At 42.5% G+C, this 20,814-nt stretch overlaps 1 protein-coding gene across 24 annotated transcripts in view; it reads left to right on the forward strand.

Annotated features, from left to right (window-relative positions):
* The first annotated feature begins 72 nt into the window (after nucleotides 1-72).
* Nucleotides 73-20,814, forward strand: part of LOC143491201 (guanine nucleotide-binding protein G(I)/G(S)/G(O) subunit gamma-13-like) — a 72,733-nt gene continuing 51,991 nt past the window's right edge. For 14 of the 24 annotated variants that reach the window (XR_013125126.1, XR_013125120.1, XR_013125122.1 and 11 more), the window contains exons 1-11: nucleotides 77-271; nucleotides 2,056-2,115; nucleotides 2,638-2,994; nucleotides 3,160-3,510; nucleotides 4,336-4,425; nucleotides 5,278-5,431; nucleotides 8,770-8,943; nucleotides 9,859-10,029; nucleotides 15,711-15,881; nucleotides 17,104-17,277; nucleotides 17,980-18,153. Coding sequence is in view for 10 of the 24 variants with exons in the window: in XM_076989999.1 (XP_076846114.1) it covers nucleotides 2,058-2,115; nucleotides 2,638-2,994; nucleotides 3,160-3,510; nucleotides 4,336-4,425; nucleotides 5,278-5,431; nucleotides 8,770-8,943; nucleotides 9,859-10,029; nucleotides 15,711-15,881; nucleotides 17,104-17,277; nucleotides 17,980-18,153 (1,874 nt within the window). In the remaining 14 variants the exon portion in view is untranslated. Of the gene's footprint in view, nucleotides 272-2,055; nucleotides 2,116-2,637; nucleotides 2,995-3,159; nucleotides 3,511-4,335; nucleotides 4,426-5,277; nucleotides 5,432-8,769; nucleotides 8,944-9,858; nucleotides 10,030-15,500; nucleotides 15,560-15,710; nucleotides 15,882-17,103; nucleotides 17,278-17,979; nucleotides 18,154-20,814 lie in introns of those variants that run through there. The other 10 variants (XR_013125131.1, XR_013125130.1, XR_013125132.1 and 7 more) reach the window with 5 other exon arrangements.

Here is a 20,814-nt window from a genome sequence, read left to right on the forward strand (position 1 = left end):
AACCAGCTCCCCTTATCACTCTTCTGGCCTACACCCCCCCCCCCCCCCACACACACACAAACACACACACACACACAAACACACACTGCTTTCCCCTCATTGCACCACTTCCCAAAACAAGAGACCCGAGTTGTATTGAGTAAAGCTGTGGTTAATTAGCGGCGTATAGAACCTGGTTTGAGGAGTTGAACTCTGAGCTCATAGAGACAGACTGGACAGAAGAGGATCAGTAACACTGGAGCTGCACTGCACACTAAAGAATCATTCAGAGGTGAGTACAGTTCTACTTTACTGTACACTGCATTTGCCTTCGTGACTGGTGATAACATCCATCTTCCCATATCCTGTCAGCTCCACCTAATAACAGTAGTATCACCAACTCTACCACTCTTATTAAAATACTGTTCTAATGGTGTGTTTTCTCAAATAACTCAAGAACTCCTCTTTACTGAACATTGCTGGTGTTTTAGTAGTGAAAAATAATAATGATTTAATTATATATTGGTTTAAGTTTAAAATGCACAATGGAAATAAAATAAAATAAAAATAATTTTTAAAAGCAATAGGCTACAGTTTCATATTACCACAAGGTTTGGTAGAGACTGTGGAGTGACACACTTAACTTTATAGCTAATAACTAGAGAAATAATGTTAGATTTTATACTCAATAAAGTAAACACAAGCAAATCGATCGTGCAGGTACACTCGCTCTGATTCATCTGTCACTGAGCAAGCTGCATGTGTGTTACTGTGCTTTTCAGGGTTTCAGTGTTTTGTGAGTATTGTTTGTTTTTGTGAGTATTGATTGGTATTGTTTGTTTTGTGAGTATTGTTTGTTTGTGTGAGTATTGTTTTGTGAGTGTAAATCAGCAGAGAGTGTGAGTGTTCAGGTGTGTGTACAGGTGCTGTTTTTTAATGATTCTCAAGCACTTTATTATTATACTCAAACACTATTTAAAAAATTCTGATAATTGTTTTTAATATTAATTTGGTACACTCATGTACACACAGACATGATTTGACTTCAGATGTACTTGATCTAATATATGATTGAAATGTGCTCTGACTGGTTTGTCTCTTTCCAAAGAAAATGAAAGTGCAGAAGGATTATAATTCAGTTTAGAGAGAGTAGAGAGTGTAGAGTGGAGAGAGTGTGTGTATACAGGTGTGTGCAGGTGTGTATTATACTGTAACAAAGATATTAGACTGAGAAGCTGCAGTACTGACATATGAAGATGATGTGAGTGTGTGTTGGTGTGAAGCTGCAGTACTGACATGGAGATGATGTGAGTGTGTGTTGGTGTGAAGCTACAGTACTGACATGGAGATGATGTGAGTGTGTGTTGGTGTGAAGCTACAGTACTGACATGGAGATGATGTGAGTGGGTGTTGGTGTGAAGCTGCAGTACTGACATGGAGATGATGTGAGTGTGTGTTGGTGTGAAGCTGCAGTACTGACATGGAGATGATGTGAGTGTGTTTGTGTGAAGAAATGCTGCTGTAGCACATAACCTACTAAATGTAAGTGAGATGTGGTTTTAGTTGAGGAGAGTCTTTTTAAATACTGGGCTGTTTCTGAGAAGCTGACTTGTATTTAAACTTTAGTCTCTTTTCTTAGGTGTTTGGAGGATAATTAGGTGGGCAGAAAATAATTAGAAACACTTCTGTTGTAACAGATCTCTGTGTTGAGCCTTCTGGGGTTCTTAAAGGCTTAAATTAAAACACTGGAGAAGTAGGGTGTCCAACAACACCAATAACAAACCTGCTATGTGATGGACTCCAAAGTGGTTCATCTATGATGGTATCTGTAGATGTTTATTATTATTGGCTGAGGAAGGTTAACTGGGCCTTTATGTAATCCCTAATGTCTTAGCACATGTAAGAAACATCTAAACATGTACAATTGAACTGACATTGTTTTGAGAGACGGTTGTGAATGACATGATTAATAGGTGAGTGTTCAATCATCTGTGAGTGTTCGTTCAATCTTCTGTGAGTGAAAGATAAAAATTGTACTCATATTGTCTGCAATAAAAGGCAAAAATTGTCTTTCAGATATGAGGTTTATCTGTGTGATAACACTGACTCTCTCTGTCTTCATGGAGATCACATCAGGTATGTGTGTCCTGCACAAGCTGTGTGTGTCTGTGTGTGTATGAGAAAGAGGGACAGAGAGACACAGTGACAGTATGAAAGCTGGATTAAAAGAGAGTAATTAGGGAGGAGATCAATCAAACCCTGCTCATAATTACAGACACACCTTACAGGGATCAGATTTGATTCCCAGCTCTGCTGCTGATCTCTCTCTGACATTCTAGAACACATTTCCTTCAATTATGAAGCATTCCGACCAATCAGGCACTTGTTTGTCCACAAGGGAGATTCTAAATGATCCACTCTGAGACTGTTATGGTGACCAACAATTCTGCTTAAGCAATAGTTCAGTCTTATGGGCAGGGGATGTTGACTTTATTATAGAACATCGAGTGCATGAATATGGCAGTTACAAATACACTGAATAAAGAACATCAATATATGTTTAAGAAATGTTAGAGTAGATCATTGTAGCATTTAATTACATTTAATTTTTATATTTTATCATTTTATATTTTATCAATTTTTATGTTTTCATTCCAGAGGATATCAGCGTAGTTGGCCCAGATTCTCCTCTTGTTGTTAGTCTTGGTGAAGACCTGGTTCTGCCCTGTTCTCTACAACCCAACATCAGTGCTGTGGGCATGACAGTGGAGTGGCTCAGAACAGATCTGACTCACGCAAACAGACTTGTGCATCTGTATGAAGATCATGAAGACAGAAATAAAGATCAGATAAAGTCCTACAGAGGGAGGACAGGACTGTTTAAAGAAGAGCTACTTAAAGGCAACACCTCACTGAAACTCTCAGCAGTCCAACCTTCTGATGAGGGACGTTACAAGTGTTTAATCCAATCAGGGTCCTGGTATGATGACATCACTCTGGTGGTCACAGTTGAAGGTGAGAACCATCTGTTTCAATATCTGGGCATACAGATGTACAGGAGATCTGCTGTGGTGCATTATGGGACTGACATGTTACACTGAAAGAACAATGAGAAAACTGGATAAGGAGAACCATGTTTAGAATTTTTATGGACTCGTGATTTTGTTTTTCTTGTTTCAGTGCATTTAAAGGTAGTTGGTCCAGCTGCTCCTGTTGTTGCTGTAGCTGGTGAAGACCTGGTTCTGCCCTGTTCTCTACAACCCAGCATCAGTGCTGAAGACCTGAGAGTGGAGTGGTACAAACTGTATCTGAGACAAACACTAGTGCATCTCTATGAAGATTATGAAGACAGAAATGAAGATCAGATAAAGTCCTACAGAGGGAGGACAGGACTGTTTAAAGAAGAGCTACAGAAAGGCAACACCTCACTTAAACTCTCAGCAGCCCAACCTTCTGATGAGGGAGTTTATAAGTGTTTCATTCAGTCCTTTGGTTGGGGCAGTGACGTCACTGTTTATGTTGAAGTGAGAGGTAAGAGCTCCATCATTTCAGCTTGTTTTCATTACTTAATATGTTTACTAAACAAATACTGTAGTTTTTATTATAGGGGGGGGTCATAAACTTTTTTAACTTGTCAACTTTACTGCAGACATTAAAAGTAAATGGCGTTGGTATTAATGGTGTTAATTAATTTGTCCTGTTGTAACACACGAGCTTTATAAGCTCTCAGTATGAGTGGGCAACACTTCACAGTGATGGACTGAACTGACTGACTTAAGTAGGTAAAATAATCAATGAAATACTGAACAGCTGTAGAGACTCTAGAACCCCAGATATGGAGACATCTGGTGGTGAGAGGGAGAAACAGCACCAGTCCTCACACACACACACACACACACACACACACACACACACACACACACACACACACACACACACACACACACATACAAACACCCACACATGCACACGCACACACACACACACACACACACACACACCTTTTATCCGTTTACAAACACAGATGTGTATTAAAATCATACATGTTAAAGACCTGGTTGTTATCTTGTATATACTGTATTTGTTTTGTAGGGTTATAACAGATTATGTTATGACCTCCATCAGTGATCGTAAACTTACCATTGTGTTCAGGTTGAGTTCATACCTGTATATTTCCCTTCAGATCAAATTATAATTTTAAGATGAAGTCACTGCAGTTTAAAGCATTTTGAGCTTGTTTATAAATTTGAGCTTTCATAAATATTTTTATTATATTTTTAAATCAATAGTAGGTGTATAAGGGAGTAACAGTCCTTTGGTGTTTGGCTGTTAATGTTTTTCTGGTTTGTATTTCAGGAAAAGGTTTTCATGCCTGGAAGATCTCAGTCATCTGCATCTCAGTCTTTGGTGTTCTGTTAATTGCACTTGCAGCTTACATCCGGAAAGGTACATTTAAAAAAATGTCATTTAAAGATGTAAAATAATATGTTCCTGTTCTTACATATATGTGTCAGAATGACAGTGTGTGTATGTATATGTGTGTCAAAGTCAAATTTATTTATATACCGCTTTTTAAAACACATGTTGTCACAAAGCAGCTTTACAAACGTATGGGTCCAGATCCCTAATGAGCAAGCCAAAGGCGACAGTGGCACGGTAAAACTCCCTATGATGGTGGGGAATAGGAAGAAACCTCGGGAGGACCAAGACTCAAAAGGGAACCCATCCTCCATTGGGCGGCCCGTTAACACAAATCCGTATATGTGGTGTGTGTGTGTGTGTGTGTGTGTGTGTGTGTGTGTGTGTGTGTGTGTGTGTGTGTGTGTGTGTGTGTGTGTGTATGTGTGCGTGTTTGATCCCTTGACCCTGGTGTCCAGGTGATCTGCAGCACCATAAGTTCAAAGACCTGTCCTGTTCACATCCTGAGAGACAGAACACAAACAGGAAAAACACAAAGTCAGTGAGGGGTCAAAAGAGCGTAACATGTATAACAGATATGGTACACAGCACAGGAGACACTGGTGTGTGTGTGTGTGTGTGAGAGAGAGAGAGAGACAGAGAGAGAGAGAGAGAGAGAGAGAGAGAGAGAGAGAGAGAGAGAGATACACTCTAAATAAGAAATAATCTAAATGACTAGTGTTAGAACTCTGGGGACCTCTGGTGGTGTTGCCCAAGTATTGCATACACAGACATGACAGTAGGTACATACAGTGTTTATAACCACAGAAACGCAGGAGGCATGTTAGATGGCCAGTGACATCTGGTGACATTTCTGTTTCATTCCATTTACATTCTCAGAAAAGAAGCTTTCTCCTGCACAGTGTTCAGCTGTATCCTACCTGCGTCTCCACTCACCGTATGTGAGGAATGAGTGGAACCTGAATAAATACAACACATCAGAGGAGGGTTATAGGAGACTCATCCCAGCTGTCATCAACTGTAGAAAAGCTATGTGAGTGATCCATTATATGTCCAGAAGATTTTATAAAGCTAAGATGGGGGACAACAAATTACATTCACTGCTAATATTTGATTAATAATTGTCATTAATCCAAAATACATGATGTACAGAGTGGGTAAAAGGTCTGGGTGAATTATGCTGCCTAATTTCAACACGAACAAGGTCCTTTCAGAAATGAAGGATTTAATTAATCAGCATTTCATTCATAATGAATTACATGCATTAGCCAAGTAAACCTGGTATCAGAGCGGGAGATGTAGGAGACGGAATCCCCCGCGGATTTCTTAAGGTGGCAGACCCAAGTACCTTGTCCGTGCACTGAACAATCATACACGCACGAGAAAACAAAGCCATGTCAGCGCTGTATCTTCAGTGCCGATGCCGGGGGAGAACTGAAAATAATCATGGAAGTACTCAACGCGTATAATGGGGGAGAACAGAAAACAATTGCGGAAATACTCAACGCGTAAAGAACAAGCAAAAAACCAAAAAAGAGAAACCAAGGACGCCAGGGGAAGTAACTGGCTGGCTGGCAAACGCTGCGAGGAACAAAAAAGCCTTCCCAAAAACCAAAACCAAATGGACAGGAAGAATAACAGTGGGAGGAAAACTTGAGACAGGCCAGGGAGCGGCGCAGGAGGTAAGTACTCAAACAGACAGAGTAATAAACAAAATAACTGAAACAAGCAAGAGGCAGGGTGGCGAGATACCCTGAAGACACAACTGAGAAAAGGGCTGGAGGTTGATGACATAGAAGGCAGACAACTCAGCGGTGAGGCACTGTGCCTGTCTCCCTAATAAACCCAGGACAAAACGTGCATGTCATCACCGCTGATTAGCTTGTGGTCTGGCTCGTGGGCTCCTCCTGGTGGCGACTGGAGGACCTGCCCTGGGGCCAGCCCTGACACCTGGTGCATATCACAAACCCAAAATGATCAGCTGTCTTGTCTAAAATCTAAATAATAGTGCATATACATCCATTCATTATGTGTACCGCTTAATCCCGCTAGTCGAGGTCATAGGGGGCTGGAACCAATCCCAGCATCTCCGGGAAAAGGCAATTAACCTACCTTGCATGTCTTTGGACTATGGGAAGAAACCGGAGTACCTGGAGAAAACCCATGCAGACACAGGAGAACATGCAAACTCCACACAGAGCAGCCAAGACCAAGAATCAAGCCCAGACTGCCTTGCTGTGAGGCGACAGTGCTAACCACCACACCACCATGACACCCATGCATGTATATATAAAGTGTTAAATGTCTTACATGTGGTTTACCTCTCCAACAATAGGCAGGAAGGTATCATTCTAGAAGCTTCAGGAGACCATTCAATGAGTAACTTAGGTGTTGGAATTCCTCAGAGATAAACATGTAGCATGTGACAGGTGTGTCAGGTGTAGCATGTATGAAACTGAGCTCTTGTCTTCCCACACTAAACCCATGTCTTTGACCATTAGCCTGAACTACTGCTGTACAGGTAGAGGTGCAGCTGTGTGTGTCACTCCTCATCAGCGGACAATATTTCAAGTGCTGGTGGGGTGGACGTGTGTGGTGAAGACTTCTTATGGAGGCTTCCTGTTTGTCCTTCAGGAGACAATCATTTTTTATTATTATTTAGCCTTTATTGAACCAGGTTGGTCCCATTGAGACACAATTATCTCTTTGTCAAGGGAAGTCTGGCCAAGACAGCAGCCTAAAACATCAGTTTCAACATTTACAAAAATATAACTCACAATTACACCATAAAACACCAAATCAAACAGCAATAAAATATAAAGAATACAATCTAGTTGAAAGAAAGTGTAACAGGGTGACAGAAGCAGCAGACGTGGATTATGGTGCCGTGGAATCTTTAATGTCCATAGCACAACAATAACAATCAGACTCAAGTGAAGTGAAGTGGAGCCACATACACACAGTGCTGGACTGTAGAAACAGGCGCTTAAGGCACAGAGTCCATAACTTAGCAGCTGGGAGGAAGACAGAGGAAGATGACACAGGCAGACTCAGTCCTCTATGATCAAGGAATGCACAGCATTGGTGTGCTGGACCTGTGGGCTGAAGTAAGGGGTGAGACAGATGAGAGAGACAGGTGCCAGTGATTATGGAGTAGGTAGGGGAATTGGAAAGGGGGAGTTGTTTTGTAGTGGAATGTGATGTGGCAGCTGCCCTGTGGGGTTGGCCCGGCCTACTGTGACAGAAAGGTGGTAGCAGCCAGTGTTTTCCTGGCAGCAAATGTAAAAAATGTCCTGTGGTGATAAAGAAACCCCAGTTTTACCTCTATGAGATCTAAAAGAAATCCTGTCATCAGTCAAGTCACCCACATACTCTTCTGTCTGAAGATCCCCTCACAGACCCTCCATGCACAAGACCATCAGTGCCTCTTCACTCCACCAAGCAGCAGCAGCCAAGGTGTGGATCACCAAGGCAGAGTCCACTGCTGAGCAGGAGGCATGTGGGAGGTGAAGCAGTGTTCTACAGCAGTGTTCTACTGCAGGGTTCTACTGCAGGGTTCTACAGCATGGTTCTACAGTGGGGTTCTACTGCGGGGCTCTACAGCGGGGTTCTACTGCGGGGTTCTACAGTAGGGTTCTACTGCGGGGTTCTACTGCGGGGTTCTACTGCAGGGTTCTACAGCAGGGTTCTACTGCAGGGCTCTACTGCAGGGTTCTATCTCGCTTCAGATGGTGGAAGACTGTTTGGGGCTGATATCCGAAGTCGAGATAGCAATGTTTTAGGCAGGTCTGCAGTACATTGGTCATGTATTGCATGAGGGGCTGTTCAGTAAAATAGTTCGCACCGAATGAGAAAACCATCGCAGCTCTCCAGGTCACCATCATAAACTTCAGGTGTAGAACATGCAGGGACCTGCACCTGCCTCTCATGGCCCATCAAGTCTACCCCACTGGACATGTTGGGAGAACTGTGGGACTGAGGGACCATGTAAGGCCTCTTTTAACATCTTCCAGCTTCAGATCAGGTTGCAGCACATGGGCCGTGTCTGCTGTTATGGAAGACACACAGGCTGCATCTGGGACAGGCAAAGTGACAGCAACTCCAGACACAGGAACAGGGATTAGTACCATGACAGAAACAGGCATCGAAACAGTATCACGGACCAAGACAAAACCAGGAAACATGGGGGCAGGAAACATGGGGGCAGGAAACTTGGTTATCAGTGCAGACATGAATATCATGTGCACAAGTCTTCAAAATAAAAGCACGTAATTGTACTGTGAGCACGATGCACATCTATTCATTTTTGATTCCTGATTTCTCTCGCAGACCAATCAGAGACAGAATGCTAATGTATTTACTCCTTTGCAGATTAACTGGCTGTGACCTCAGTGAAGAGTTTTGTAAATCTCTAACATCAGCTCTACAAACAGAAAACTCCCCCTTGAAAGAGCTGGATGCCAGTTACACCACCCTGCATGATGCAGGAATGAAGCAGCTCTCTGCTGGACTGAACAGTTCACACTGTACACTGGAGACACTCAGGTGAGTTTATTGTGAACAGCTGAGTTGTTCAGTAATACATTTATTCTATTTATTCTAGGGGTGGGACGCGATTTAAAAAAATTATCGAATTAATCGGAAGCTTTGTAATTAATTAATCGAAATTAATCTCATTTTAATTGCATTTCAGTATTTAACATGAGAAATATTAATTTAAGTTTGAATGATGAATGAATCAATGAACATAATCATAAACTTCAACATCTTGTTTATTTTTCCACCAGTCTACTACTTATATTTAAATTTCCCATCCACCAGTGTAGCCTCTTCAGTCATCTCCATCATGCTCATCTTATTGTGTGTCCATATAATCTGTATGCCTGGAACTCGTGCACTGAGAAACATTCCAGGGTGCAAAAGAGTCTCATGCGTTAAATGCTTTAAAATGCGTTAATTTTCCTGTAATTAATTAATCGAAATTATCGCGTTAAAGTCCCACCACTAATTTATTCATGAACTCATTCTTGAATGGAAATGTTAATATGTGAACAGAGAAAACAAAAGATTTTTAATTGATGTCAGAGGCTTCTTAAAACATGAACAGTTGTGAGAACTTGCATAAATAACAATCATTCATTCTATACAACTATGACACAGTAGCCATAACAGAGCCTATAGCACCCTTAGAGGGTCCATTCAGGTGATAATGGTACAATAGAGGCCTGTCACACTGCAGCACTATAGATCTATAGATCACTACTGAAGTAAATGGAAGATACAAGTTATACAGAGAGCAAAAGTAACTCTACTAAAAGAAAAAGACATGCTTGAATGGCTCATAGTAAACACTATATCAAACATATTATATAATATTTTCCTATGATATTTAAAGTATTTCTGTGTGATTCCACATTATCTGACTGAACTGCACTCTGTACTGTATTTTCTCTTTTGCAGACTAGCTTGCTGTAATCTCACTGTCAAGTCTTGTGAGGATCTCGGATCAGCTCTACAAACAGAAAACTCCTTGAAGGAGTTGGACCTTAATAACAACAACCTACAGGATTCAGAAGTGGAGCAGCTCTCTGCTGGACTGAAGAGTTCACACTGTAAACTGGAGACACTCAGGTGAGTTTACTGTGAACAGCAGAGTTGTTCAGTAATATAAATTCTATTTATTCCTCAACTCATTCTTGAATGAAAATGTTAAAGTGGGAACACAATTTGATAGAGACCAGTGTTGCTATTTAAAAAATACTAAACAAGATATTTTTCTTGTGAAATTAAAATATAAAAAACTGTACTGCAGAGGGAGTCTGGGAGCGATAAGGTGGACAGGGGTCCACTCGCATCTTGTTCGGTTTGTCCTGAAGCATATGGGGCTGGATGGTGTTGAAGGCATTCGAGAAATCCAAGATGAGGATCCTCACAGGGCCTTTTTCATTATCCAGGTGTGAGTGGGCTCGGTGTAGTAGGTAGAGAATGGCATACTCAACACTAACATCGGTACACAAACTGCAGACAGTCCTGGGCATGTTGCACCTGTGGTCTGAGGAGACAGAGGAAGAGCTGCTCAAAGGTCTTCATCAGGTGTGACGTGAGTGCCACTGGTCGGAAGTCATTCAGCTCACTGGGCCGGTTCTGAGCGTGAGGTCCTCCAGAGCATTGGCACTCTCCCCAGTTGTAAGCTGAAGTTGAAAATACGTTGAAGTGGTTCACCCAGTTCCGCAGCGCAGGTCTTTAGTAGACGTGGACACACCTTGTCAGGGCCTGCTGCTTTCCTAGAGTGAAGTTTCCTCAGTTGATCCCTGACCTTGTCTGCAGTGATGTGTGAAGGAATCTGTGATAAGATGGGGATGGAGGAGGTGGAGGTTGCTGCAGTAACTGATGGAAGGTGTGTTGAGCGAAGAGGGAGATATGGCTGCAGTGAGGGACAGGGCAAGGGAGACATTGATTGAAGAGGTTGAAGAAGTTGTTCATCTCTGTGGCCTTCTCAACAGTCCCTCCTATGACTCTGGTCTTTGTGTTGTGGCCAGTGATGGTCTTAACACCTTTCCAGACCTCCCTCATGTTGTTCTCCTCAAGCTTTTGCTCCTCCTTTCTCCTGTAGCTGTCATTGGCTTCCTTCACACAGCATTTCACCTCCTGCTGTGCTGCTTTCATCACTCCCCTCTCCCTGCTGCGACCTTCTTCCTGTTGAGGACAGCTTTGACTTCCTGCGTTACCCATGGCTTAATGTCAGGGTAACATTGTACAGTCTTCATGGGGTAGATCATGTCTACACAGAAGTTGAGATAGTCCATCAGACAGTGTGTCATCCCCTCTATGTCCTCACAATGTGGGCTAAGCAGCACATCCTAGTCTGTGGTGTCAAAGCAGTCTCTGAGGGCATCTTCCATTCCAGGGGACCACCTCCTGATGGTGGTGGTTGTTACAGGCTGCCTTTGAACCAGGGGTGTGTACTCTGGCTGTAGGTAGACCAGGTTATGGTCAGACTTCCCTAATGGGGGGAGGGGAGTGGCTATGTATGCATCCCTGATACTAGCATACAGTAAATCAATGGTCCTGTTTTTCCTTGTTTGGTCAATCCATGACCTGGTAGAAGGCAACTAGGGTAGAGTCCAAAGTGGCATGGTTAAAGTCTCCAGAGATTATCATAAATGCCTCAGGATGCTGTGTCTGCAGACTTGCTGTGACCGAATGTATCTTCTCACAGGCCATGGCTGCATCTGCGGTTGGAAAAATGTAAACTATCACGGTGATCACGTGACTGAAATTCCTCGGCAGGTTATATGGCCGCATTCTAACTGCTAGCAACTCCAAGCCCGAACAACAAAAGACCAGCAGCTGTTGACATAAATGATGAGATAAGATAAGATAAGATAATCCTTTATTAATCCCACAATGGGGAAATTTGCAATATTACAGCAGCAGAGAGGAAGGGACAGAGAAAGGAAGTATAACAACAATATATAAGATAAAAACAAAAATCTGTTTGAACAAGGTTTACAATATACAGTGAGTCCCCGCTTAACGATGGGGTTAGAGACTGAGTCCATCGTAAGCAGTTTTCGTTGTTAAGCGTGACCATAGATTTAGATACGCTTTGATCGTAAATACAGTATAGAAAAAAAACTAACAAAGTTCTGCATGCGTGCGTACAGCGTGAGAAAGAGTGATCGCATTGCCAAGATGGGCTGCGGTGGAAGCTGTGCTGTCAGATACCTCAGCTCAGCATATCGTACAAAACACTCCACTGTGCTGCCACTGCTTCTCCTTGCATAGCGCCAAATTAAAAAAAGTCAGTCTTCTCCGGGTACACCGGTTTCCTCCCACAGTCCAAAGACATGTGTGTTAGGTTGATTGGTCACTCTGAAAATTGCCCTTAGGTGTGGGTGTGTGCGTGTGTGTTGGCCATGCGGTGGACTGGCGACCTGCCCATGGTGTACCTTGCCTTCGCCCGGAGATGCTGGGATTGTCTCCAGCCCCCCCCCCCCCCCCCCCCCCCCCCCCCCCACCCCCCCGTGACCCCGACTAGCGGGATTGAGCGGTTCGGATAATGAATGAATGAATGTATGAATGATTGTTCTGCATGTGGTAGCAATGTTAAACATTAACTACAGTCTATTGAGATGCTGTGGTGGCATACTTGAGAGCAGCGTGTGTTATACAGTCTGACGGCGTGTTGAAGTGTTGAAGGAAGCACCTGCGGTATCTCTCCTTCATGCACCATGGGTGCAGCAGCCAGGCACTGAAGGAGTAGCTTAGTGCAGTCAGAGAGTGGTGAATGGGGTGGGACAGGTTCTTCAGCATGTGTTTAAACTTAGCCCGCATTCTCCTGTCTCCCACCACCTCCACTGGGTCAAGAGGACACCCCAGGACAGAGCTGGACTTCCTGATGATCCTGTTCAGTCTCTTCCTGTCAGTGGTGGAGATGGTGCTACCCCAGCAGACCACTCCATAAAATATGGCTGATGCCACCACAGCATCAAAGCAGGTCCTCAGAAGTGACCCCTGCACACCAAAGGATCTGAGTCTCCTTAGAAGATACAGTCTGTTCTGACCCTTCCTGTAGAGAGCAGCTGTGTTGTCCGTCCAGTCCAGCTTGTTGTTAAGGTGGACACCAAGGTATTTGTAGGACCTCACAATCTCTATGTCTGTGCCCTGGATGTTTACAGGCACCGGATGAGAGTGTTTAGTCCTGCGGAAATCCACCACCAGTTCTTTAGTTTTGCCTGCATTGATCTGCATGCAGTTTTTCTGCCACCATGTGACAGTCCTGCATCAGTCCTCTGTACTCCCCGTCATCACCATCAGTGATCAGGTTGGCAGAACTGTACTTGAAATTGGCAGTGTAGAGCGTGAACAAGAAGGGAGCAAGAACTGTTCCTTCTGGAGCCCCTGTGCTTCAGACAACAGTGTCAGACTGACAGCCTTTCGTCCTCACATACTGCGGTCGGTTAGTGAGGTAGTCCAGAATCCATGTGGTGAAGTGGTGGTCCAGCCCAGTGCGCTCCAGCTTGTCCTTCAGGAGCATGGGTTGGATGGTATTGAAAGCACTGGAAAAATCAAAGAAAATGATTCTCACAGTGCTCCCAGTGGTCTCCAGGTGGGACAGAGATCTGTGTCAGAGATCAGAGATTAGTTTGCCTACCAACCAATGATGGCATCCTCCACCCCGATGCCAGGTTGTTAGGCAAACTGAAGTGGGTCCATTGATGAACTCACCAGTGGGCGGAGGTGGACAAGGAGCAGTCTCTCCAGGGTCTTCATCAGGTGAGATGTTAGTGCTACTGGCCTGTAGCTGTTGAGGTCTTTGGGGTGTGGAGTACTTTGGCAAATATGTTTTCCACAGTTGTAGGACTTTCTCTAACCTCCGGCTGAGATAAAAAATGTACCGGGTCACACCGCACAGCTCATCGGCACAGGTCTTCAGGAGCCTTGAGCTGATGCCATCTGGATCTGCAGCTTTCCTGACACATTTCACCTGGGTATCCTACTCAGTTCTGCGGTATGGGGTGTCGTATTCTGGCTCGTCCCATTGTTCTCAGCGCCAGTAGCTCTTCTCTCAAATAAGCGAGAAAACTGGATCCTGGTTGCATCGTAAGGTTACAAATATCCGTGGGATATATTTGTGAAACACACTATGTCTTTGCAAGAAGAACAAAAAGGTAGAAAAAGTGCAGAAAATAACAAAAAATAAGCTAAAAGTAAGAGCTACTGGAGAGGCACAGCACCAACTGGAAGAGGAGAGGAGCGAGATTTATTAGAGGGCATTCCAAACTCTGGGTCATAAAGGCAGGCATGGGTTAAATCTAGGGATCTTGTGTCACAATCAGCGAGATTTCTCGTTGCGTAAAAAAAGTTGCTGATCCAGCAAGCAGCCAGAATGATGTCAGAAAATATAGGTATTACTATTGAAGATGCCCCGCCACTTTCAAATAGTTTGGTTGGCAGCATTTACACGGCAGAAATGATAAATGGCAAGAGAGTGACTGATAAGACACGGACCATATGCAAACATTGTATGAAAATAATTCCGTACACCGCGGCCAATACGAGCACGATGCATAGACATTTACAGCACCACCACAGATCAGTACTCAAATCAACATATCTCACTTGAACAGAGGTAGCAGGGACAGAAAGGCACGTTTTGGCAAGTTGAGACAGCAAAGGATATCGGGGGCAGTGTGGACATGGTAATATTATTAAAAATGAACATGGCAGTGTAGTTGCAGCAAATTCAGTGACATACTTGGTCAGGCTCTGTTTTCACTATTTGCACTCTGTATTGACAGAGAAGAACTTTTTGTTTTGCACATAATACAGTGAGTCTCCGCTTAACAACGGATCTGGTTAACGACGGATCAGAGTTATGACCAACTTTTTATTTAATTTTGCGCGGTGCGCAGAAGAGAAGTGGCAGCACAGTGGAGTGTTGTGGGGTGTTGTGGGGTGTTGTGTACGATAAGTTGAAGCAGCACAGCCTCCACCGCAGCTCATCTCAGCAACGCGATTGCTCTTTCTCACGCTGTACGTACAAGAACATTGTTCGTTTTTTTCTATACTGTATTTACAATTAAAGCGTATCTAAATCTAGGGTCACGCTTAAACCTTGTAATCACAACTGATTACAAGTAATCAGTAAACATTCTGATCTCAGACCAGCTGCTTGAAATTAATTGCGGACTAAAATGCGTGAAAAGATTCAAAACGTATCAAAACTGCGTGACGTAACAACTCATTTTTGGAACAGTCATGTGGCTTTCCCCATTTGATATGGACTTCGAAACAGTGATTCAAAAGAATTGATTCAGTTTGATTCCGCGTTTTGAGTTTGACATCACTAGTATTCTCTGCTAGCTCCCTACCCTGTGTCTTCGTGTTGTCTGGTAGTTGTGTTTATTTGTTATCATTGCTTTGGTTAGAGTTGACATTCTTTGGTATTGTCTCTCTTTTGTTCGTTCTGTTAATTAGTCTGATTAAATACTTGAACTCCTGCACTTGTCTTGCCCTCATCTGTGCATCATTATGCTAGCACTAATAGAAGGTCCATTCAGGTGATAATGGTACTGTCATCACTTTGTACCCTGCAGCACTATAGATCTATAGATCACTACTGAAGAAAATGGAAGGCACAAGTTACACAGAGAAGGTTAAAGGAACTCTACTAAAAGAGAAAGACATTGATGAATGTCTCATAGTAAACACCAATATCAAACATATAAATTATATTTTCCTCCTCTGATATTTAAACTGTTTCTGTGTGATTCCACATTCTCTGTACTGTATTTACTCCTTTGCAGATTAGCTGGGTGTGATCTCACTGTGACGTCTTGTGAATATCTCACATCAGCTCTACAAACAGAAAACTCCTTGAAGGAGTTGGTCCTTAATAACAATGACCTGCAAGATTCAGGAGTGGAACAGCTCTCTGCTGGACTGAAAGGTCCCAACTGTAAACTGGAGACACTCAGGTGAGTTGTTCGAATTCATTCTTGAATAGAAAGGTTATGTACATGACACTATAACAGTATTACCAAAGTCACATGGCTAACAAAGCAAAAACGTGCATTAAAATACACAGAGTACTCGAAAGTGGCTGTGGCAGTGATAATGATTATGAACATGACATTTAAATGCTTTTGTAAATATTGGACCCCTGATTATTGTTAATCATGATTATTTTTTATCAATTAAAAAAAATTATTAAATTAAATAAATAATTAATATATATATTTTAATAATAAACATTTTTTTTGCAATTAAATAAAGAGAAGACAGAGGTTCTTGTTCTTGGCAGTGATTCACAAAGGAATGATGTCCAGACTTATTTAAATAAAATGAATCTGAATGCCAAACAATGTGTTAAGAACCTGGGCGTCACATTTGATAAAGAGCTCAGCTTCAAATCACACATCATGACTACATGCAAGACAGCTTTTTTTCACCTTTGAAACATTGCTAAGGCCTGAGATATGCTCTCTCCTGCTGATAGTGAAAAACTTGTCCATGCATTTATCACATCAAGGCTAGATTATTGTAACGCTGTTCTATCTGCTCTTCCAAAGAGCTCTACTTCTCACCTACAGCGAGTTCAGAACACTGCTGCAAGGGTTCTGATCCGCAGGAGAAAGAGAGATCATATTACACCTGCACTCCACTCACTGCACTGGTTACCTGTCAGCTTTAGAATAGATTTTAAGGTTCTAGTTATGGTTTTTAAATGTCTTCATGGTCTTGCTCCTCTTTATCTCAGTGAAATGATGGTTAGATATGTTCCAGTCAGGTCTCTCAGGTCTTCAAACAGTAATCTACTGGTGATTCCTAAAAGCCGATTAAAGATTGGTGAGGGTGCTTTTAAGCACTATGGCCCAAAGCTCTGGAACTCTCTTCCTGAAGAGCTCAGAGGCATTTCATCCCTGCACAGCTTTAAGAAGAGTCAACCCTAAATCTGTTCAATCTTATTTACTTTATTACATTATTTTATTGTTGTTTCCTTTTGATCTTTAATTTCTTTTAATATTTTCCTTTTGTCTTCTTTGCTTCCTTTTAATGTTTCTTTTTTATTTATTCTGTAAAGCACTTTGAATTGCATGTATGTATGAAAGGGTCTGTACAAATAAAGATTATTATTATTATTATTATTATTATTATTATTATTTATTAACCATTATTATTATTATTATTGCATTGCAGACTAGCTGGCTGCAATCTGACAAAAACATCTTGTGAATATCTCAAATCAGCTCTGCAAACAGAAAACTCCTTCTTGAAACATCTGGACCTTAATAACAACAATTTGCAGGATTCAGGAGTGGAGCAGCTCTCTGATGGACTGAAGAGTTCACACTGTAAACTGGTGACACTCAGGTGAGATTATTGTGAACAGCAGAGTTCAGTAATAACAATTCTATTTATTCATTAACTTATTCTTTCAACCTGAATTTTGACTGACTGAATTTCATAGACATTTTTTCAAGAAATAATGGTTTCAGGTTCATGTTCTGGTGACAATGAGAAAGCTTCAGGAGTTTATATCATCATAGTAGTGAGAGGAAAGTAATAGTGGGTGAATTAATCTAAATTGAGAGCCACCATTTTAACTGAGGAGACCCATTCCCACGACCCCAGGAAACTGCACCACACCCCTTATAGAGGGGCTACACCTACTTGGTTTATTCAGGGTTTGTATGACTCAAAATGAACCTTCAACGTTACCCTGAAATGTTCCTCAATGAACATTTTTACAATACACTATTAATTTGTTATTTTACACACTTTGTAGTAGTGAAGCAGTCAAAGTTATTAGCAGAGGTTAAATGATGCTCTAGGTTTATTATCTGCACATATACACTGCTGCAACCATATGAGTTAATGACAAACACTGACACCTGGTGGTCATTTTTTGCATAGTCATTTTTATTATGCAGTTGTTGTTATGTTCTCCAAACACACATATCTAAATGTGATAAACAACATACCAGTATGATCATTAATTAAAAATGTCTATATTGCAATATCTGTTGTGTCTGCCATAGAGTGTATAGTAATATCTGTTGTATCTACTTGCAGTCTGGCTCTCTGTAATCTTGGGGAAAAGACTTGTGAAAATCTGGCATCAGTTTTGCAACTGGAAAACTCCCTTCTGAGGGAACTGGACCTTAGTAACAACGACCTGAACAATTCAGGAGTGAAGCAGCTCTCTGCTGGACTGAAGAGTTCACACTGTAAACTGGAGACACTCAGGTGAGATTTGTTAAATTCATCATAGATTCTTCTTGATTGGTCCTGTAGCTCTGACCTCCATCACCATGAAATGTTTTGATAGTTCAGTCATGCAGCATATTAGACCCTCCTGCCTCCTACTTTGATCCCCTTCAATAATCATATAATGTAAATAGATCTGGTGAGGACGCTGTATCTAGTGCACTACACGTGACTCTCACACATCTAAAGAACAAAGACACGTCAGGATGTTTATCTACATCAGCTCCACTTTCAATACCTTCATTACACAACAGCTCACAGAGAACTGGTCACTCTGGGCCTCCACACACCACTCTGCAGCTGTGTACTGTACCTTCTTACACACACACCACTCTGCAGCTGTGTACTGTACCTTCTTACACACACCACAGTCAGTGAGAACAGAGAACAGAACATCCAGCAGCATCACACTGAGCAGCGTCTCCCCCAGGACTGTGTGCTCACACCTCTCCTGTTCACATTACTCACACATGACTGTGTGCTCACACCTCTCCTGTTCACATTACTCACACATGACTGTGTGTTCACACCTCTCCTGTTCACATTACTCACACATGACTGTGTGCTCACACCTCTCCTATTCACATTACTCACACATGACTGTGTATTCACACCTCTCCTGTTCACATTACTCACACATGACTGTGTTCACACCTCTCCTGTTCACATTACTCACACATGACTGTGTATTCACACCTCTCCTGTTCACATTACTCACACATGACTGTGTGTTCACACCTCTCCTGTTCACATTACTCACACATGACTGTGTGCTCACACCTCTCCTGTTCACATTACTCACACATGACTGTGTGTTCACACCTCTCCTGTTCACATTACTCACACATGACTGTGTGCTCACACCTCTCCTGTTCACATTACTCACACATGACTGTGTGTTCACACCTCTCCTATTCACATTACTCACACATGACTGTGTATTCACACCTCTCCTGTTCACATTACTCACACATGACTGTGTTCACACCTCTCCTGTTCACATTACTCACACATGACTGTGTATTCACACCTCTCCTGTTCACATTACTCACACATGACTGTGTGTTCACACCTCTCCTGTTCACATTACTCACACATGACTGTGTGCTCACACCTCTCCTGTTCACATTACTCACACATGACTGTGTGCTCACACCTCTCCTGTTCACATTACTCACACATGACTGTGTGTTCACACCTCTCCTGTTCACATTACTCACACATGACTGTGTGCTCACACCTCTCCTGTTCACATTACTCACACATGACTGTGTGTTCACACCTCTCCTGTTCACATTACTCACACATGACTGTGTGCTCACACCTCTCCTGTTCACATTACTCACACATGACTGTGTGTTCACACCTCTCCTATTCACATTACTCACACATGACTGTGTATTCACACCTCTCCTGTTCACATTACTCACACATGACTGTGTTCACACCTCTCCTGTTCACATTACTCACACATGACTGTGTATTCACACCTCTCCTGTTCACATTACTCACACATGACTGTGTGTTCACACCTCTCCTGTTCACATTACTCACACATGACTGTGTGCTCACACCTCTCCTGTTCACATTACTCACACATGACTGTGTGCTCACACCTCTCCTGTTCACATTACTCACACATGACTGTGTGTTCACACCTCTCCTGTTCACATTACTCACACATGACTGTGTGCTCACACCTCTCCTGTTCACATTACTCACACATGACTGTGTGCTCACACCTCTCCTGTTCACATTACTCACACATGACTGTGTGCTCACACCTCTCCTGTTCACATTACTCACACATGACTGTGTTCACACCTGTCCTGTTCACATTACTCACACATGACTGTGTGCTCACACCTCTCCTGTTCACATTACTCACACATGACTGTGTTCACACCTCTCCTGTTCACATTACTCACACATGACTGTGTGTTCACACCTCTCCTGTTCACATTACTCACACACAGAGGCGGACCAAGATACCAAGAAGTGGCATCTTGGTAGTCTAACCTTGCTACAACCTTTTGCAGTATGGCTAAAGCCCACCAACTCCATGCCACCCAACATGCTAACAAACTCTTTTCAAACTAGAAATCACAGCCACATTAGAATTATTGACATTAATTCTACACTGACATTAGAATGGAAACATTATTTGACAAGATTTGATTAACCCACACGTTTCCCTTATTGATGTTTCCGTAGTTTGAATTACTTGCCAATATAATGTTAACATTATTTATAGTGATCCTAGCAGACCTAGCAGTGGAGTGAGCAGGCAAAGTCATTTCACTAGCCTTACTGCAAAGCTCCTCTGACTACATAGTCACTTAACAAAACATTTAGGCTGCATACCGTAATATACTTCCTCAGGTGGGACGGTGAATTTTGGTATGCAGTGATATAGTTTGTTTTTGGCAAACAAAGCATGCATTTAAAACGATAGGAATGATTCATTCGTTCAGAAAACTGGAACATTTTGTCGAGATACGGCCATGGGTGCAAAAGAGCATGCCAGGGTTGCCAGCTCTCACGCATTGAGCGTGAGACACACGCATTTGACCGTTTTCACACGCTCTCACGCCACAGTTCCGATATCTCACGCCAAAAAAAAATCTAGTTTATTTACCT

The sequence above is a fragment of the Brachyhypopomus gauderio genome, unplaced genomic scaffold (genome assembly GCF_052324685.1).
Source record: "Brachyhypopomus gauderio isolate BG-103 unplaced genomic scaffold, BGAUD_0.2 sc72, whole genome shotgun sequence".
NCBI lineage: Eukaryota > Metazoa > Chordata > Actinopteri > Gymnotiformes > Hypopomidae > Brachyhypopomus > Brachyhypopomus gauderio.